This window comes from Kwoniella pini, chromosome 2 (genome assembly GCF_000512605.2).
Source record: "Kwoniella pini CBS 10737 chromosome 2, complete sequence".
Lineage (NCBI taxonomy): Eukaryota > Fungi > Basidiomycota > Tremellomycetes > Tremellales > Cryptococcaceae > Kwoniella > Kwoniella pini.
In genome coordinates, this window is record NC_091717.1 from 1,481,964 (window position 1) to 1,501,877 (window position 19,914).

Genomic DNA, 19,914 nt, shown 5'->3' on the forward strand with positions numbered 1-19,914 from the left:
TTACGAACGCGTATGAAAAATCCAGTTGACTCATGTCGATGTCATTGGCTCATGCCTTACCTTTTCTCTCATTCTTGCTTGTGCTCTAGCCCTCAACTCATCTTCAGTCATATTATTCGATCTAATAGGCTGTAGTCCCAGAACCTGACCATCCATCGCATGATTTGTAGGTGGAGAAGGCAAACGATGAGATGGTAGAGGTGGTTGTTGACCATTAATGAGGATAGATTCATTGGAATTTGGTTCTGGTCCTGGTCCTGGTCGATAATTTGGTGGTAATTCGATTACTCTAGAGTTTGAATCGGGTAATTGAATATGTAAATCTCCATTTCCTCCATCTGCATGAACGACATAGACGTTTCTTTGCATCATACCTCTCAGCGATGTTGGTGAAGAAGGTTCATCGTTTTGATTATTACCGCTATTATTTGCTGATCCGAAAGAACCTGGTCTTGGAGATGGAGGATGTCGTTGGACATTATTGCTATTTGAAGGTGTTCCAAGTGAACTAGCACTTGTTTGCCTTTGACCTCTCGGAGGAATATTCAATGGTGGAGATAGTTGCGGTTCCACAGGATCCCTGAATTCTCTCATTGATATGTTGTCGCTGTAATTATCGTTCGCAGGGTAGCCTCCCGAGTGTGACCTACTAGAGCCTACCAAAGGTGGTCGAGGGTAGCTTTGTGGGTTGGGTCCTGTAACGTGGGGGTCATATAAGGTGGCCGGTGTACCGAAATCGAATTCTAATCTTGGTGAATCCGTATATGGGGTTACAATGTTGCTGGAAGGTGTCAATTGTTTGCCTATTATTGAATTGGTCGGCGTTGAATAGGATGCCGGACGAGGATGGGAGTAAAGGTCCTGCTCAGACGATGACTTTACAAGAAGTCAAGGATCTCGCATCAGCTCTATAGTTACGACCCAAATTGTAAGCAAAATCTAACAATCAACTCACCTTTCTGATTGATTTCCCCCTCCCCATGAAACACCACATTATGAGCGCTGCACCCAAGCATCCTACAACAAATGCACCAGCAACACTTCCTGCCAACACACTAAGTCCAATTCTCGTTTCCTTCGCTGGCATTTCTTGACCAGTCGCCACTGCCAAACAGGATAAATCTTCACTTTCTCCCGCATGTAAAGGACCAAAAGCCCAACTGTTCCCAGAAGAGTCATATAAGGCCAACATGAAAGCCTGACCGTGTGTCAGCCGAATAGTATAGTTGATTGGCAGCTCCGAGGTGGTTATGTTGACTGGGGGATGTGCTGCTGGAGCTACGAGTAGAGTATAAGGAGGTGTACCGTTTTTAGGGTTGATCTGCAAGTCTGAGCCTGTATACACGCAGCGACAATTGTTGTCTGTCAACCATATTGTTTGATGATGCAGAAAATGTTCGCCCGTTTATACTCACATGCTGAAGGCCAGGCATTCCAGGATACATCTCCACTGATACCTAACACCTCTACGTCTATCGTCTCATTCACCGGAGTCACCCAAGATTCTAGTACATCACGATTCCGACATGTTGAATTCGGGGTTGCATAGGCATCAAAGGTTTGTTCAGAGGGTACAACAGTTATCAGATCCTATTTAACGTAGGCCAATGTAATCAGCGTTCATTGTGCTTTCCAATTTTGCAGTAATTTTGATTTGATTTGATATTCACTTGGCATCCTCCCGAAGCACCATTTGATCCCCATATACAAGCTATGAACTAATGGTATGACATCAGCTTCCAATGCTCGCACACTCATATTAACAGGATATGTTATTTGATAGAAATTGAAATACAATTTGACTCACTTGAGTTCCATTCATCCAAGGATGTTGAATTTCTTTAATTTTACTCATATCACCTACATTTAAACTTGCACTATATAATCTTTCATATTGAATATGATTATCATCTAAAAGTTGTTCATGAATTAAAGTAATCATTGTATATGGTGCTTTTGGATCAGATGTTTTAGAATTAATAATAGGATTAATTGTAGAAAGTGAAATGGGAGTAGGACATGATGAAATTATAGGAAGAATTAAATTTGATTCAGTAAATCCGAATAAAAAAGATTGAATTTGATCTCCTGTATTTGGTTTTGAAGTTTCTCCCAAAACTTTGACAAGGAATAATGGTATGAATATAATTAATGATTTCATTTTTGATGATAGAGGTCAAATGTAAGAATTTCCAGTAGGATTATATCGATGCGTTCGGAGGTGATGGTTGGGATTAACTCAATCCAAGTTTTGATGATTTCGATAATTATCAATGTCGTTTTGATTCAAGGCCGGTTGTCCGGAGTCAAGAGGGTCAAGAAGTAAGATTTGATGAACCAAAATTTTCAAAGGTAGGAATCAAGCTGTCTGACTATTGATGATGATGAGAATAATTATGATCAAGCCAAAGATTTCATGATAAATCACAAAGTTGTATGACTGTGTTGATTCGTATAATACGATTACCAAGCGAGACAATGTTAATAATCTATTTTTATTAAAGTCCAAATGAGCATTGATGCAAGGGTGAATCAATCAATGAACACAGAAAAGGGTAAAAACAGACTTCTTTTTCTTACAAAAAATTCAGTATTTTGATGAAATAAATCGTTGTCAAGGGTACAAATAACACCGTGCGTATGTGTAAGTGTGTATTCGTTTTTAGATCTACCTTCATTTTAAATTGATATCCAGCACAATGGCATGTCGTACTGCTATGTAACTCGTTCCTTTTTGATATAACCTCACACTGCTTGCTTGATCGCTTGAGAAATAAGAAAAAAAAAAGAAAGAAGATCTGGATATCAAAAGCTTGCGTCATTTAAACTTAATTGTAGGCTCCATATGCGTAACTATTAGTGATTCCAGATTAGCGGTGCCTTTTGAGCGAGTATTACGGAGCTATGCGCTCTCATTATTTTCCTACAAATGAATGAAATCATATGCATGTATCGTATATCACATTCCAAATTTGCATGCATGTTCTTTTAGATTATATTCATCATACATCCCACTAATCCTCTTTCCCATCCAATCAATCAAGCCATATAGGCGACTGATTTATGAGCCAGAACCAACTGCAATGCTATTCGCCCTACCTCTTCGCTCAATCGACAAAGCTTGATTATCGTGGACCTCTTCTATCATCAAAAGACATTCTTTCCGCTAGAGGTCTTGATGGACCAGGTCCAGATCTAGGTCTATCTCTGTACGAAGGAGGTGGTGATCTTCTATCTCTTTCTCTATCAATTGCTTGAGCCTAATAGATGAAGAATCCTTGAGATCAGTATTCCTTACAAAACCGCGTCCTCCAACTATCCAGAACTCACAGACATAGGCTCAGCAGCTAATTCGCTTCTGCCTCTTCCACCTCCTAATCTACTAGCTAAATCTCTATCACCCCTTCTAGGTGGAGAATCAGGTCTAGGACCTGATCTAGATCCGAAAGGAGGTGGAGATCTTCTACCTTCTCTCGGAGCATCGGCATACCTTGATGAAGGTGGAGGAGGTGAATTAGGTCTGAAAGGTGGTGGTCTACTTTGATAGGATCTATCATCATATCCTCCTCTAGGTGGTGGTCTATTATCATACCCTCGTGGAGGACCGCTTGATCGATTATCATACCCTCCACCTCTAGTTGCTTCGGGTTGATATCCTCCTCTACCGCCTTCGTATCTTGAATCAGAACCTTTATCATACCTTGGATTGTGATGTTGGGATGGCGGATAATCCCTTTCTCTAGGCGGGTACGATCGCTTAATATCGCTCGGAGGTCCAGGTCGATCATAAGAAGGTCTACTACTTCTAGAATAATTATCTTTCTCAGTTGGAGGGCCAGGTCGTCGCTTCTCGCTCATCTCCCTTTCTAATCTAGCTTCAGCTTGTTTAAGGAATTCAAGCTTCTCTTGAGCTTTTCTCGCTTCATCCCTAATCTTAGCACGTTCGATTTCAGCTTCATCAACCTCTCCCCTCGAAATTGGAGGTCCACGAGAAGTGTAAGTAGCAGAATCATGACGAGCTGAAGGAGGTGGTCTGGAGTAATCATCCTTCCTATAATCTGCTGAAGGTGGCGGTCTACTAAAATCTTTTTGATATTTTGGACCTGAATTGGGTTGATATGATGGTGTAGCACTACCTCGAGAACCAGTTGGTGACCTTGGTGAAGGTTTAGTGTAATGCGGATTATGATGCTGATTGACGAATTATCAGAATTAGTCTTTCTGAATATCTCCACGATTATGATTCAGCTAGTAGCAGTTATAGCTCACTCTGACGACTGGCGGAACATATGCACCGTTGTAAGGTCTTGTTCTAGGATCATCTTTCGGTTTGTCCGTAGTTACGGATGAGGTATCGCTAGGCCGAGGTGATGGTTGAGCAGGTTTGTAATCCTGCAAAGGTTTAAGTTCTGGTTGTCCTATAAGTGATATAGCAAGAATTTGACCATCAAAGTAAGCTAAAATCCTCAATGTGTTTTTGAACTAGTCATTCCATTCGACACCCCGATCCTAAACCTCTAAATCCGCGCTTTGCACCAAACAAAAGCAATCTTCTCGCAGGAGTGACTTGACTGCCTGAATTCGATTCGCTTATTCTATAGCTCACCACGGAGAAAGCAAGACGCAGTGGTGACAGAATCTTTATCTGATCAAGGGGGACGGGCGATCTAGTTCCACAGGTGATAGGTAAGATTGATCAACGTACGTCTAGATTCGTTCCCATCATTATCACCTCTAAACCTCTTATATTCTTGACCAGTTTTAATGGGTGAAGGTTCTCTAGCTCTTCTCTTTTCTTTTTCTGCCATTCTTTCTTGATGTTGAGCTTGAGTTTGAGCTTGATAAGAAACGTCTCTTTGAGCCCAATACTTATCATAATGAGGTTTAGTTTCTACTCCTCTAACATGTTCTTTTCTCTCACTAGGTCCGGTAGGTGGTACTTTACCTGTAGCTAAGGGTTTACCAGATAAATCAGTATCTTGGTTGGATCTACGTTGAGTACTTTGAGAAGTGGTTTGAGCAAGAGGAGGTGAAGCGGGTCTGATATCTTGTTCTTCCTTTTCTTTCTCGTTAGAACTTGGTTTATCCCAAACAGTAGTATTAGTTTCTTTGTGATAAAAGAAATGTCGATTGTGGGATTTAGACATTATAGCAGTCCATCCTGGTGGAAGAGGCGAAGATCCGCCATTACTTTCATTTGCATGAGCAGACCCCTAAGTCAACCAACAAATAATTATTAGAAACTGATCTAATCCTAATATAATCCTTTGATATTATTAACTCGCCTGATTATCTTTCTCAGTCTGATCAGTTTGAGTTTGTCCATCTTGAGCGTTTTTGTCTGCCGTCGCGACTTCTAATATAGATGACAAATTAGTTTAATGCAAATCTTGCTTTTATTCAACGATGATCATCGGGCTAAGATGTATAATAGAAAGATATGCCGCTTGTACCAACTCACCCTCATTATCAACATCGCCACCATCTAAGGAGATCACATCATCTTCACTTTGTTTCTCATTTCCATTCCCATTCCCATTACCATTTTCTACAGTTTCAGTAGGTTGAGATGGTCCACCTACTCTCCAATCATCATCCCAATCAACTTCTTCTTCTGCCATTTTTGGGATCAGGTGAATTTGCTTTGAATGAAATGTAAGGATCTGACTTCAGCCTTGTCTATGCTGATTTTTATAAGATGATTTGAGGTAATTGTGGAATATTAAGTGAAAGGGGATGAATGAGGAATCAAATGGAAGACGTAGGTGAGCAAAGGGGGTTCTTATTTGAGGGTATCAATTACATTTTCCTATTTCTATGATGTTATTTGTGGAGGTTTAATTATACTTTCATGATTCGCTTTTACAGAATTTTGATATTACATATATGTATAATTAGAACAAGCATACAAGAACGAATAATAAAATATCCTTCAGTGCTATTCATCGACCTCCTTGAAAAATTCAACGATAAGAAATAGTTCGAAAAGACCTTTTGTGAGAATAATATTTTTTCTAGATTTGTAAAATGTCGATATCTCCTCCTTCTTTCCTTTTACCTTATCTTGAAAAATATCCTATACAAGCTGGTGCATTATTAACAACAATATATGATTTAACTTTATGTAAGTACAACACCATTATTATCTCATTAAAAATTCAAATTATTGAAATTTTTTCATATTGAATTTCGCTTATGCTTTTTTGGTATTTAGCTGTAGGATGGATTGATACAAGAATAATGGAATTAGGAGGATGGGTAGTTTTAATAGGACATAAAAATAAATCTGTAAGTTTAAAAAAAAATCGATATTTTTAAAGTTTTTTTACATTGAATTTTGAAAATTTAATAAATTAAAAATTATAAATTATAGGATCCTTTACGTGCTATTATACCTATACCAATTCATACAACTTGTTTAAAACCATCTTCTTTAAAATCAATATTTAATCAATTAAAAATAACTTTAATAAATGATTTACCTAAACCTTTTGAAAATTTATCACCAACAATAAATGATTTAAAAAATCAAATAATTCAAAAAAATTCTTCGCAAAGTAATTTAATAAAAAATGATGATGATAATATATCAGAAAAACAAAACCAAAAAGAAGAAGAAGAAGATGAAATTATACTTGATAAAGAAACTATTTATACTTCAATAGTTACTCCTGATTCTACTGTTGTTTATTATAAAATTTCAAAAGGAATAAAGAAACCAAGTGATATACCTGATGAATAGTCAACAAATCTTAAAACTCAACATTCAGTAAAAGCCTGTCAATCTAGAAGAGATTTCCCGTTAATCAACACGTTAGTGTATTATAATCAAATAATATGTTGTTGTATAATCAAGAGATGCATAATATAATATATTTTCATCAACTAGGAATTTTGCTACATGATTTACCATCTATTTTGATATGTTTCGAATTTATCCAGATTCACACACATATCAATTTCATGACATCGACTGTTGCTTTTACAAACAGTCAAATTAGGCCTGAGCGTTAGCCTCAGCAGTCAACTTGGCTTGTCTAATCAACCCTTCGGGAGCATCTCCTCTTGGCATGTAAACTTCGATCAACCTTAACCTGTCTGCTTTGTTGAATTCCTCATCATCCAGTAACTTGTTGAGTTCCGAAGGTGTTTTAACAACATAAGATTGGTATGGTGTTTGACATTTTTTACCTGCCAAGAAAGGAAGGAGTAATTGATGGTCATACAATTGAATATCGTTATATTTGGCGGTTTCTCCGTGAATTTGTCGTTCAATTTCGTATCCATCGTTATTAAGGACGAACAAATATGGGTGAACTCCTCTTCGAAGCATTGTACCAATTTCCTGAAGAGTCTGCCAAGGGAACCGAGACCGTCAGCTCCTGACTCGGAAAGATTGATATAGCTGAATTGAACTGACTAATTGCAACGAACCATCACCGACAAACAAGACTGTTCGCCTGTTCCTGTCGTCCTCTTGGGCAGCCATGGCGGCACCCAGACAAGCTCCAACTGACCAACCGATGGCACCCCAAAGAATTTGGGCGATGTAAGTGGAATGAGAAGGAAGAAGTACATTGGTCAGTCCGAAAGATGAAGTACCTGTCTCGGTAATAATGATATCTGATTGCTCATATGTCAGCTATAATTCTGAAACAAGGTGAGGGAACAAGTGAATCTAAATGTTTGTGATGACCCCAAACTTACCGGTATCTGCGAACCATTTACCGACTCTTGGCCACAACCACTCGTGTTTGATTTCATTAGATTTGGGTTCTGGCACAGTACTCTCAACTCTACCAGCTTGAACCTTCTGCTCAGCACTTTCACCAGCTTGAGGGGATGCTGCTCTGGATTGAATGACCTCTTTGAAAGCTGGAAGCAAGTCTGGAAGTACATGTCGGATGTCGGTAGTTGGGTAAGCGGCATATCCTATGTTGGTTGTGAATGAATGTAATTCGATAGTGATCTTAGGATCAATGTTGACCGAGAATGATCCGGAGCTATTCGACGCATATGAGATGAGCTTTTTAGCCAATTTGATGTGGGCATAGCAAATTTCCTGATATGCTTCAGTGTACTTACTTGAAATCACTCTTTAAGGCTCCGACGTAAAGTACAAAGTCTGCCGCCTCGACTTCCTCTCTTACCGCAGGAAGAGAGTTCGCCCCTGCATAACAACCACCAAATAGTGGATGATGCTCATCAAGCAGACTTTTACCCATAGGAGCTGTAATCACGTCTCAGTGATCAGTACTCTCGAGTTCTATCATCTTTAAGCAGAATTAGTGAACAAACTGACTTTCGAAGAATCGTATACCACAACCTTCTACTAGGTTTCTGACTTCCCCAGCCATTCCAAATCGACCAGCACAAGCATCAACGAGTATGACAGGTTTCTTAGCCTTCTTAAACCTTTGAGCGATTTCTTCGACTACATAAGCTGTGACTTCGTCAGAAGGTGCTCTGGTAGGCGCGACGGTCGTGGCGGCAGCAAGAGAGGTGGTGGCAGAGGCTTGTGCATCTTGAGGAGAGATTGATGCTGCTACTGATTCAGGAGGAGGGGCTGAGTGAGGGTGAGGCTATAACAAAACAGGTAGACGTCAGTACGAAACCTGGGTATTTGCTTGGGTTGTATCAGCTTACAAGTTTCTCCTTTAGACCAGCTGCTGATACTTTGTGGTGAAATGCATCAGTAGGAATTTCGACATATCCTGGTCTACATTGTTCAAGCACATCGGTGAGGGTTTTGTCAAACGCCTCTGTCCAGGTGGTAGGTGTTTTGGGAGCGATCTCATTAAGTAAAGCTTGTGAGCATGAAAGTGGGGCAGACATGGTTGAGAAGGTGGTGAACGATCCGGGGAGATTCAAAGTATGGTGTAAAAGAGAATCTTTTGACTATCACAAACCATCCAAGTGAGCTTTCTTGAGTGCGGTAAAAAGGGAGCTCCAAATTCAGCTTACTTGAAGTTTGGTACTGGGAGCACCGACAATATGTAGCACAGGGACTCGTTCAGCAAGAGCACCAGCAATACCACTATGAGGACATGTCAGCTTCAGCTGGGCTTTACAAATAGAAATTTCGGTCCGTGAACTCACCAAAGGGCCGATAATTCTCCTACACCGAAAGTAGTTACAATGACTGCCAAACCACCTTTGACTCTAGCATACCCATCGGCAGCATATGCCTACATGATTTCGTAAGTTATTTGGTCATGTTTGACTCAAAACTTGTAATAGGCTTACAGCATTTAGCTCATTGGCATTTCCTACCCATTCAATATCCGGATCATTTTCGACAAAGTCGAGCCCTGTTTTCAAAAAATCAATTTATCAGTGCCTCGGGATCATTTGTGAAAGTTCAATACACTCACACTCAAGGTTGAAGTCTCCTGGTACACCAAATACCTAAATACAGATGCTTTCAGCATTTCACAAGCTAAATTTCTCCCTTAAAGTGACAGTGAAATAGGTTGAATGGGTGATCTGCGTAAAAGACTTACCTGTTTGACTCCAGCTTGCTTCAACCTTTCAACAACGTATTGCCCGAATTCGATAGTTTCTGACATTTTAGTATAGTGTTGTACAAAAAAAGGTTATTTTTCAGATTAGAGAAGAACATATATCTCATAAAAGAGAAGTATCTATAAATACATAAAATTACTGTTTCCCACACTTTAACTAGTAGTTGACCTGCGAATGCACGAAACATTCCGATCCACCTCCACCGACTATGACGATATCGGTGTATCATTACATAAATACACGTGGATAGCCGCTTAGGCCCCGGCCATCACCGATACATTCAAACGTTCAAGCCAAAGTCATTCTATAATATAACAAGGAGAAGAACGGATATTATCATTGATTTGAATATACATAGCGGCAGTCCGAGAACATCTTTAAGCAAGGCATTCAATAAAATAAAACTACGATGAGTTCCGTATTTTCTACCTTGCTTACTCCCTACGGATATTCTTCGGGAACTTGTGGATATTGTTCACCATCTGGAGAAAGAAGCAAAGGCAAAACTTCTTCCAAGTATGGTAGTGAGTTTTATATAACTCAAAGAAGTAGTTTCAATATAATTTGAATTCATGGCTTATGCATATATCTCGAGTAGTGATAACTAGTCAAATGACACCTGAGGTACTTTTACTTGATTTATTGTGTGTGTATCAGAAAATTTGACATGTTCATGATCGCAGTTTTATCAATTATTGATTAATAAAGGATGGCGACGATCAGGCGATTATATCTATCAGTAAGGGTTTAACTCTTTTATTTTCTCTCTGGTCATACCTTAAAGTGTAGCTTTTCATCCAAAGTTCTGACGTGCGGGTATTAATGCATCCAATCATTTGTAGTCCTGATATGGCTCGAACTTGTTGTCCACAATATACGATTCGTTTAAATACAAAAACTTTCAAGGCAAATAAGAAACATCGTCAAGTAATTAATCGATTCAATAGATACCTTGAGACAGGTCAAAAACCTGGCGAATCATCCACTTCATCCATAACCGACCCGCAAGGTGGGAAACAATCCACTAGCTATGAGGAGAAAATCTTAAAAGGTAAAGGCAAAGGCAAGGGGAAAAATAATACGAACAGTATTGGAATAATCGATGAATTGCATAAATTCGAAATTGGATATGTGGCTGAAGAGGAGGAAAAAGAATTATCTCATAGATTTACGGTGAATACCTAGCTTTTATTTTTATTTTTCGATAGTTATCGATTTTAAAGAAATAAGTGTTAGTTGCGAGTTGAGTGTTTTACTGATATTTTACTTATGATTGTCAAGACTCAACTTGTACCTGCTAAATCAACCAAGGAGACTTTCGAATTATATAAATTATATCAAATTGTTATACATAAGGATAAGCCGGAAAAAATTACTAGGACAGGTTTTGATAGATTCTTATGTGGAAAAACCTTAATTGTCAGTGAATTCGTGAACTTACATCATCGAAATGATATATTAACGAGCGTGAATGACAATAGCAAACGCCAATAAATTACAAGATGAAAGTTGATCAAGAGATTCAAGATGGTAAATTACCTAAAACATATGGTCAATACCATCTTTGTAAGTTTCATCTTATTATTTGTTTCCCTATTTGATTTCGTCCGACTACATAGGATGATATTGATAAAATTGAAAATAGTATACAAAATTGACGGAATATTGATTGGGCTATCGGTTATTGATATTTTACCATGTTGCGTCAGTAGTGTATATTTCATTTGGCATCCAGATTGGGCATGGGCTAGTTTAGGTAAATTTTCAGCATTATATGAAATTTCCTTAAGTGAACGAATGCGAGAAAAGGGAATTGAGGAAATGCAATGGGTATACATGGGTGAGTGAGATAAGTATCAACAATAAAACATCATAGAAAAGTAGCTGATCAAGATGAATTAGGTTATTGGATACCGGATTGTCAGAAAATGAAATACAAATCTGAATATTCTCCTTCTGAATTACTTGATCCTGTGAGTCACATTTATTGTTATTAATCGTACTAGGCGGAAGAAGTAGTTGACATAGTGAATTTTCATAGGGCACGAATACTTTTCACTTGCTAGATATAAAGCTTGAGTCATTTCTCATAGCCAATCCATCAGGATACTTTCCATTCTCCGGCATCATTTCATCATCGAATTCTCATACTTCGCTGAATGACTCAACCGATCTCGCAAAAGTAAAAACAAAAGGCTATGAACTTAGCATAGATTCCGGATCTGAATCTGAGGATGAAGCTCCTTCCTCTTGGCCTGTTCCTACACCACCAGGATTCGAAGATCCGTCAAATATCTCTGATGAACAGCTGGAACAGGTAATTTTATTGATGGGCAGGAATAAATTCACTGGTCAAGGAGGAAGTTTAATTCCCATCATCGTGAGGCTATTCAGTTTTCTGTTTGTTCTATCTATCATTGACGCCACATGACTGATGGGCTTTATTTCTTCGTGTATTTGAAAAGAATCTCGAATTCAGAGATCAGGAGGTTATGTATCGAGAGATTAAAGAATTTTTAGCTGCTGTAGGGAGAGACAATATAGCTTCACTTATCAACGGCGTAGCAGATAAAGCTATTCTACATTTCGGCTAAAATTGGTATATCCTATGTACATAGTTGTACTATTGACTACTTGTTTGCGACCTGCACCTTATCTCAGTCATGTTGTAGGGTTTGAATAATGAGGATATGATCATATTCGTATGTAACAAAAGGAGGATATGCGGGATCAAATTTCGTATCATTCACATCACACTCCTGAAAGACGCGTTAGAATGAGAACATTTCGCGAGATTAAGTACTAGTAGAGAAATGTATTTACTGTTCAATACGCTACACACAAGATCAAGTTATTTTACTCAACTCACTATCGCAACAAATATCAACTTTGCTTTAAATGAAATAATCAATAAAATCAAGTAAATCAGACAAGTACTAGAAAAGCTGATCAAAAATCATTCAAACAAAGTGTCATCATCAATTCGACTTAGACCAATTCGTTTGAATTTAGGTAAAAATAAAAACATGTCAACAATTTTACCTCTTACAGGAGGAGGTAATGGCAATGGTAGTGGTAGTGGTGGTGGTGGATCAGGAAATTCAATTTATTCTTCTTATAATTCACGTAAAAGATCAGAAATAAATTGGAATTCAATTAATTCTATTCAGGGTGGTAATAATAATTCAAGAAATAATTCAAATGGATTATATTTAATGTTAAAAAGATTAACAAAATTTAGAAGTATGGATTTTGAATTAGCTTTTTGGCAATTAACTTATCTAGTTGTTGCTCCTAGAAGAGTATATAAACAAACTTATCATCAGTGAGTTTAAGAATCATGCGTTTATTTTATTGAGATAACTTATTTAAACCCTTATCAAATTGTGTTGGAATAATAGCTGATAACATTCCAAATTGTAAAATAGTAAACAAACTAAAAATCAATGGGCTCGAGATGAGTAAGTCAGACAAGATTTGTTGAGACTTATTATATATCACTCAGCTGATATGACCTTTTTATTTTCTTTGCAGTCCTGCAATGTTATTACTAATATCAGGATGTTTAATCGGTACGTTATTATAATCTTTCAAACAATTTTTTGTTTGTTTTCTATCAATAAATAATTCCACTTGATGAAGGAAATTGAATAAAGCTGATTTTTTTTTCTATAATATACAGTTTCAGGAATTGCATGGTCATTATTAAATCAATATACATTTTTACAAACAATATTAACAATTTTTTTATTTATATTTAGAGATTTTTTATTATTTTCAATTATAATTTCTTTTTTATTATATTTAATTTCAAATAAATTATTATTATCAATACCTTTATCTATAAATAATAATAATAATGATGATGATAATAAAGTTGAATTTTCATATTCATTTGATGTTTCTGTAAATTCATTTTTTCCTTTTTTTTTAACAATTTATATTGGTTTATTACCTTTATATAATTTAGTTATTAGAGATAATTGGATTTGTTTATGGGTTGGAAAGTGAGTTATTTGTCTTTTAAAAAATGAGGAGAACTTTTTTTTATTGATTTTTGTTTTTTAAATTGTTATTCCTTTTTTTTTTCAGTACATTATTTTTAATAGCTTCTGTTCAATATGTTTACGTTACATATTTAGGATATGTTGCATTACCTTTTATAGCAAGATCAGAACTTTTACTTTCACCACTTTTACCTATATTTGGTGGATATTTATTAAGTTTATTAGGATTTAATATATCAAAATTCATTTTACAAGTTTATTTCGGTAAGTAGATTGAAGGAGGGTGAAGAACTATTGGGATGTGAAAGGCAACGTATAATGTGTCTCTATTTGCGATTCCAAATAAAAGACAGCCAAGGAGTTTCATATTCGAATCAAGAAATAGAGGAAGAATACAAGTACTTTATAGAATGAACAATCATATAGCACAAATATCATGCAAACCAGATAAACAATTTACACAATCATACATGAGTGACATATAAGCATAATCCCGAAATACGGGAAAAACATATCTGGAGGCATTTAATCAAACGTTATTATACAACTAGTAACCACCGACTTGTGAGACTTGAGTCAATCATCAACCACCTTTTGCCTTACTGCAAGCTCGTTGACGCCAAATTTCGTATCAGTCTTCATCACTTAAGTCAGTCAAATCTGACTCTTCACTCTTGTCTCCGTCATCCACGCTTTTATCGGATTTCTTAACTTTGACTTTTTTAGCCTTTTTGCCGGACACAGCACGTTTGGCTTTGGTCTAATTAATTGTTCATAAATCAGCCACTATGTATCGATGAGTCATTGATAATAAGCCTCACCTTTGCACCTCTCTTTCCTCCTCGACCCAGTACACCTTCATCGTCATCTCCCTCTTCTTCTCCTTCTTCACTCTCATCTTCGTCATCTCCGTTGTCCTCATCATCTGAATCCTCCTCATTATCGTCTTCTTCATCATCATCGCTTTCCTCAATCCTTATCTTCTTAGAACTCTTCTTGTTCCCACTAGTAGCTGCCTTCCTCTTGGCAGAAGTTGGTGGAGATCTAGTATGATTATTCCCACTTTGAGCCTTTTTCTGTGCAGTCTGACCGTACACTCCAGTCAGCTAACGTTCTCACCATATCTCAACGTAATCAGACAGTCAAGTCAATCTGTACGTACAGGAGCAGAAGCCACATTAACATTCCTCCTACCTAGAGTTTTAGCCCATTCCCTGACTTCCTGAGTGAGATATTGTGTATGTTGAACTTTAGATTTCTCCTCATGATTATCGGCATGATGGAAGATATCTTTAGGAAATCGGATTTTGCCAGGATAGATGGGGATAGGCCAAGCGTTTTTATCTGCTCGATTTCGAATGATGATTACAGCTAACTCAGATAAGATCCATAAAGGCTATAATGCATGATCAGTTAAGCCTGAATAACATATAGATAAACCCAGCTGTTGACGGGTCGACTTACTACACTACTTTCAGCTGATCTATCCCTCAAGCCCTTCAAACCTTGAGCGATTGCAAATAACAATCCAACATTATCACGATGGGCTACACAATCAAGGTACATCTCGATAAACCTGATTCGAAAAACGTGCGTCAGTTCAAGATTGTTCTGCTTGTTGTACACCAATGAGCTTAGGAAGACGCCAACTGACCTAGCAACATCATGCAGATTCTGTTGATCCCCAATAATCTCTTCACCTTGTTCGGCTTTAGCCCAATGCACGTCAGGCTGATGAGCCAAGAAGTGAAGCAACCTGGCAAGAGGCATCTCCGTTCTCTCTATCTTATCAGCTATTGAGGATGATCCATCAGTACTTTTACGATCGCAATGTCATTGCCATATCAATTGGATGACTTACCCGTTGAGAGGTTCGAACAGGTAGCCACAATTTTCTGCATGATGCGCAAACCCTACACGGACGAAGTGCTCAGCCCGGAATAACGTTCCATCCGCAATGTTCGATGACGATTGCTGAGCCATCCCAATAACTCCAGATGATCGACACTTACGGCTTGCTTGTTCTCATCTTCAGGATCCATAGCAATCAAGATAGGAGCAATATTCCATTGAGGCGATAATCGTTGAGTAGGAACAACTTTCCCGAGCTTGCGAAGGTACAAATGTCGAACCATATAGCAGGGGTCCTGTGCATATCAACATTAGACGGCTTCTAGGAATTTCCAGTCATTGATGTATAGCTTACTTGAACTGCTCCGACAACCAGGTCGAATTGACATTGTTCGGCGATAGCCTTATCGAATGTTCTCACATTTGCCAATTTCAACAAACAGACACTAGATTTCAGTCTGAGATGACATCGCACTGCACCACTACACGGAGATGCAACACTTGTCAGCCTTCCATTTTTTTCGAAGTATGGAAAGTGACTTACCCCTCTTGGGTATTTTCATTGATCTTTCCATCATTGAATAGAACATCCGATAAGAGCTTTAACACAGGTCTTAGGATGGTATCTGCTTCTGGATCACGGGCAAAACCGAGAGTTCGATGAGTTAGGAATTTCAGAGACGAAATTTTGGCTCGATCGAGTGGTTCGAGCGAATCTTCTTCAACCCATTTATCGTCCTCTCCAACCTAAAACAAGGAATAGCAGGTGTTAATCTCAATGCTTCGAAAGAGGCTTTAAAGCCAGGTTGAGCTCACATCGGTTGAAGGGGAAGGGGAGTTTATGACCTGTGCCATGATAAAGTCCATAATCTCCTCACTCTGAGCTTCCACTACTCTAGGCTTTATCAAAGCCAATTCCGTTAAAGCTCGCAGATGTGTTAATAAGTGTTTCTGATCCTCCTTCTTAAACTCTTTGACAATCTCCTATGTTGATCAACTCAAGACCATTAGCAACGTTACTACCGGCCATTTGTAGACTGCATGTACTGACGGTGACGAGACTCTCGCATGCATCAGGTTCTTTTGACCTAGCCAAAAACCTAGCTGCAAATTTGGCTTGTCGCGGTGTACCTTCTAGAGCAATATTTATAGCTCTTTCAATCGGTCGGCTAAGCACTCACAATCGTCAGCTGCCAGGTCTCACCAACGTAGATATGCTTGACTGACTGTTCGGCAGGCGCAACTTCCGGATAGATCTTACAAACAGCTCCCATAGCTTGTAGTGCCAATTCTACCAAATGATCATTTTTTCTGTCCATCATGGCGACGACCAGCTGGGCAGCGTGATGCTTGAATAAAGGTGCCCCTTCTTTAGCTAGTATACCTAATACCCTCAGCGCGGGAGTCGAAGAAGCTTCTGATTCCGGTTTTGATATCCGCTTGAGCAGAGGTGGTATTGACGATTGATTGACTATGTTCCACGTTGAAATGTTCACGAGACTCGTTATGGTCTCCAGTAGGTCGTCGTGGCTCTGGTGCACCTTTCGAAGCAATTCGTTCTGCGTATTCTCGCATCAGAAGAAATCATGTGGAGAATGGGAGACACAGGATACGCACTTTGGCTTTGACGATAGATGCCAGACTGGACTGGATATCAATACAGGTCTTATAGAGTTTGAACAGCCTTGCTTCGTTTGCGGCTGCGAAGGCGTTCAAGTCCTTTTTCGCTTTCTCTGCATCTCCAAAGTATGACCCTATCACAGACGCTTTAGTGCAACACTCGTGAGTAAGCCAGTACATACTCACGAGCTATGGCGTCGATAACAAAATTCAGCTTCAATTTGGCATCTTGGCTGCCATCAGCAATGACACCGCCCTGACAAGTCCGAATTAGCTAGATCATAAGCTTCACGTAATGGCATGGCTTACGTTGTAATCTTCGCAGAATAGTACAAATGCCATGAATGGCGAATTTCCTTTTGCATATTCAGCCAGCCCAATTATCTTTCGCAAAGCTACGAATGCATCGTCATTCAACCTGGAGGTGACAAAGAGTAATCGGTCGACCCAAGCTTGTTCATCATCCGTTTCCTTCGGCAAAGGAAGAATGGTAGTTTTGAAAATGGAGGTAAGTTGCATCCTACGAGTGTTTGCTTAGTCAGCGCAACGTCCTCTAATCTGCGAGGGTAATTATACGAGTAGGACATACCTCATCTCCAGTGTGACAATGGAATTGCATGTGGCGAGGAGCATCGCCTCGGGTATCCAGGCGAACTGTTTGATTGCATCGGGGTTACTCGATTCGCTTCACCCGCCTGTTAGTTGCGAACCCTAACCATATGCCCATTTTACTCACATTTCGGAATAAGCCAAATTCCATAACTTAGCTAAAGCGCTTGTGGATTCCGATCTAACCGAAGCCTGTTGCCAGAATCAGCTCAAGCTTGACAACCATCATACAAAGGCTACTCACTTTCTTATCGCTCATTCTTCCTGCAATTTCTTTCAATGTATCTAAGCTTATGTGATGAAGAGCGGTTTCATAGTCTAAGCTCCCAACAATTTTACATATAGCCGCTCGTATTCGCTCGTCCGAATCATGTATTCTGTCTCTCAGACTCGCTAAAATTGATGACTTCATCAGCTGCTACACCCAACGTTATGACACGCTGACTGACATTGCAATTCTTCCCTCACTTCGGGATGATTGGTCAATACTCCCTTGGTCCCTTCCACCCAAGTCAGTCTAACATTGAATGCTTTGTCGACTCTTCTTCCTAACCAAGCTCTCCATGTCGAAGGGTATTTTTTCGACGGATCTTCAGATCCAGCCCGTTGAGCGAACAGCCGCCCAAGGGTTTTGACTGATAGCTGACGAATAATCAACTCGTCCGATACTTTGAGATTGTCTTCCAAAAGCGGGATGACGTTAAGCAACAGATCAGGACAAAATTTGTATATGGTGATGAGAAGGGCATGTGATTCGGTGAGAGCCTTGATATCATCTGGTGAAGGATCTCGTCCATGATTGGCCTGTATTTCGGAGAAGTGCTATTCGATAACACTCATCAGCTTGACCTAATGGGTATAGGTTGGAACAATTGAGATAGACGCCACGTACAGCATAGATAGGTCTCTTGAGCTTATCAGCTACCTGATTGCATACATCTACGGTAAGCTGAAAAGAGAGGACTTCAGGTCGCTGAGTTGTTCCAACATCATAAGATTATTTGCATTCGGCCAGACTGACGAGCAAAGCTTACCGATGCGTAATTTTCAAACTGGCTGATCAGACAGTCCATAACGCCTTGAGGTAGCTGACTTGCCTCCTCAATCAGGGCAACCAGGATGTCTCGAAGGTATCGTATCAATGTCTTGTTCATATCGGGTCTAAGAGTGAGCAGTATAATCAGCACTAGTAGTCAACACTGATTACAAATACACTCGGATCCCTCCCAATAGGCTGTTCAGTCTTCGCCCACGATAGACCAGGTTACCAGCGGAGGTTGAGCACTCACCTTACAATCTCCATAAACCCATTGAAGAACCCTTCCATGAGCATGTCACTATCCGGGACATCGCAGACTAAAACGACACTCTTGATGGTAGCTAGACTTTCAACTAAGTGATAGTATTCCGAGTAATATGGTATATCAGTTACTCGCTGACCCGTAGTTTGGGACGGTTGAGATGGTTGATTGATGATGTTAGATTTGTTCCTACTTATTTGGAGAGGCTGTGTGGATGAGGTTGTGAGTTTCAGGTTGCTAGTCAATTGGACGAGGAAGAAATTGAATATATCCTGATAAGCCAGAATTGTCAGCTCAACAAAACAAAGAGCGCAGAGTAAGGCCTAGAGATTTCTGGATAGAGCGACTTACTCGCAGTTGGGATTCGGAATAGGGGGCATCTGGAGCATATAACCTCAACAAATCGGCTAAGCAGCATGCGGCGTATGCCTTGACTCCTCGACTATGAAGACACAAGTTCGCAGATCAGCTTTGTTTCGAATATGAGGGTGTTCAGTTCAGGGAGCTGATGCTTACTCCTTATGATGCAGTATCACATCCTTTATTAGAGGTTTTCTGATAGGATCTAACGATTTGATGTCGACAGCATCCTGTTCCAAAGTTGAGAGTTTCTGGTGTAATGTCTGAATACAATGTCAGAATCGATCTATTATGAGGGCTTCGAGGCGAGAAACGAGGACCGTTTGATAGTATCTTTGCAAACATTCTTCCTTCCTTCCTCAGTCACCTCGCCTTAACTTGTCTTTCTGTAATCGATGCAGAAGCCTCTGCGCCCGAATTTACCAGCTCTTCAGAGCTAGCAATTCAAAGTGAAGACAATTCTATACACATACCTTGATTCTCTTCAATAAAGCTTCAGTATTTTCCCTCTTCCCACTCTGTATTAATGGTTCTGAAAAATCCAACTTCGCAAGTGATTGAGTCTGACTTGCTCTTGTCATTCTTGCTCACCTCTCTCAGAGGGGTATTTTGACCCAGTAGACGAATTCGATTTCCGAGAG

At 39.2% G+C, this 19,914-nt stretch overlaps 8 protein-coding genes across 8 annotated transcripts; 3 read left to right on the forward strand and 5 right to left on the reverse strand.

The window, feature by feature from the left end:
* Positions 1-30: 30 nt before the first annotated feature.
* I206_101884 (uncharacterized protein) lies at positions 31-2,161 on the reverse strand (the record flags this gene model as incomplete). The annotated part of the gene is made up of 5 exons (XM_019158720.1): positions 31-876; positions 956-1,335; positions 1,416-1,590; positions 1,671-1,718; positions 1,808-2,161. 5 exons carry the CDS (start codon positions 2,159-2,161, stop codon positions 31-33), a joined length of 1,803 nt encoding a protein of 600 aa, XP_019008466.1.
* A 964-nt stretch (positions 2,162-3,125) lies between these two features.
* On the reverse strand, positions 3,126-5,147 carry I206_101885 (uncharacterized protein; the record flags this gene model as incomplete). The annotated part of the gene is made up of 4 exons (XM_019158719.1): positions 3,126-3,260; positions 3,331-4,191; positions 4,270-4,418; positions 4,706-5,147. The coding sequence occupies 4 exons, from the start codon at positions 5,145-5,147 to the stop codon at positions 3,126-3,128; spliced, it is 1,587 nt and encodes a 528-aa protein (XP_019008465.1).
* A 129-nt stretch (positions 5,148-5,276) lies between these two features.
* I206_101886 (uncharacterized protein) lies at positions 5,277-5,621 on the reverse strand (the record flags this gene model as incomplete). The annotated part of the gene is made up of 2 exons (XM_019158718.1): positions 5,277-5,356; positions 5,462-5,621. 2 exons carry the CDS (start codon positions 5,619-5,621, stop codon positions 5,277-5,279), a joined length of 240 nt encoding a protein of 79 aa, XP_019008464.1.
* A 406-nt stretch (positions 5,622-6,027) lies between these two features.
* On the forward strand, positions 6,028-6,742 carry I206_101887 (uncharacterized protein; the record flags this gene model as incomplete). Its single annotated transcript, XM_019158717.1, has 3 exons — positions 6,028-6,124; positions 6,215-6,288; positions 6,374-6,742. The coding sequence occupies 3 exons, from the start codon at positions 6,028-6,030 to the stop codon at positions 6,740-6,742; spliced, it is 540 nt and encodes a 179-aa protein (XP_019008463.1).
* A 255-nt stretch (positions 6,743-6,997) lies between these two features.
* Positions 6,998-9,569, reverse strand: I206_101888 (uncharacterized protein; the record flags this gene model as incomplete). Its single annotated transcript, XM_019158716.1, has 11 exons — positions 6,998-7,354; positions 7,421-7,623; positions 7,708-8,003; positions 8,086-8,230; positions 8,303-8,582; positions 8,647-8,898; positions 8,965-9,037; positions 9,100-9,188; positions 9,247-9,311; positions 9,375-9,408; positions 9,504-9,569. 11 exons carry the CDS (start codon positions 9,567-9,569, stop codon positions 6,998-7,000), a joined length of 1,860 nt encoding a protein of 619 aa, XP_019008462.1.
* A 365-nt stretch (positions 9,570-9,934) lies between these two features.
* On the forward strand, positions 9,935-12,119 carry I206_101889 (uncharacterized protein; the record flags this gene model as incomplete). The annotated part of the gene is made up of 10 exons (XM_019158715.2): positions 9,935-10,049; positions 10,124-10,149; positions 10,209-10,264; positions 10,368-10,698; positions 10,807-10,944; positions 11,007-11,091; positions 11,171-11,365; positions 11,428-11,498; positions 11,567-11,905; positions 11,991-12,119. 10 exons carry the CDS (start codon positions 9,935-9,937, stop codon positions 12,117-12,119), a joined length of 1,485 nt encoding a protein of 494 aa, XP_019008461.2.
* Positions 12,120-12,551: 432 nt separating this feature from the next.
* On the forward strand, positions 12,552-13,804 carry I206_101890 (uncharacterized protein; the record flags this gene model as incomplete). The annotated part of the gene is made up of 5 exons (XM_019158714.1): positions 12,552-12,850; positions 12,954-12,986; positions 13,060-13,097; positions 13,208-13,532; positions 13,618-13,804. 5 exons carry the CDS (start codon positions 12,552-12,554, stop codon positions 13,802-13,804), a joined length of 882 nt encoding a protein of 293 aa, XP_019008460.1.
* A 359-nt stretch (positions 13,805-14,163) lies between these two features.
* Positions 14,164-19,854, reverse strand: I206_101891 (uncharacterized protein; the record flags this gene model as incomplete). Its single annotated transcript, XM_070202470.1, has 25 exons — positions 14,164-14,292; positions 14,354-14,617; positions 14,695-14,928; positions 14,997-15,108; positions 15,187-15,325; positions 15,394-15,445; positions 15,545-15,679; positions 15,739-15,865; positions 15,928-16,130; positions 16,200-16,367; positions 16,435-16,552; positions 16,611-16,942; positions 17,001-17,137; positions 17,190-17,259; positions 17,313-17,523; positions 17,593-17,688; positions 17,740-17,804; positions 17,857-18,005; positions 18,062-18,434; positions 18,505-18,585; positions 18,647-18,773; positions 18,902-19,185; positions 19,265-19,355; positions 19,430-19,536; positions 19,747-19,854. The coding sequence occupies 25 exons, from the start codon at positions 19,852-19,854 to the stop codon at positions 14,164-14,166; spliced, it is 3,912 nt and encodes a 1,303-aa protein (XP_070058571.1).
* Positions 19,855-19,914: the final 60 nt, after the last annotated feature.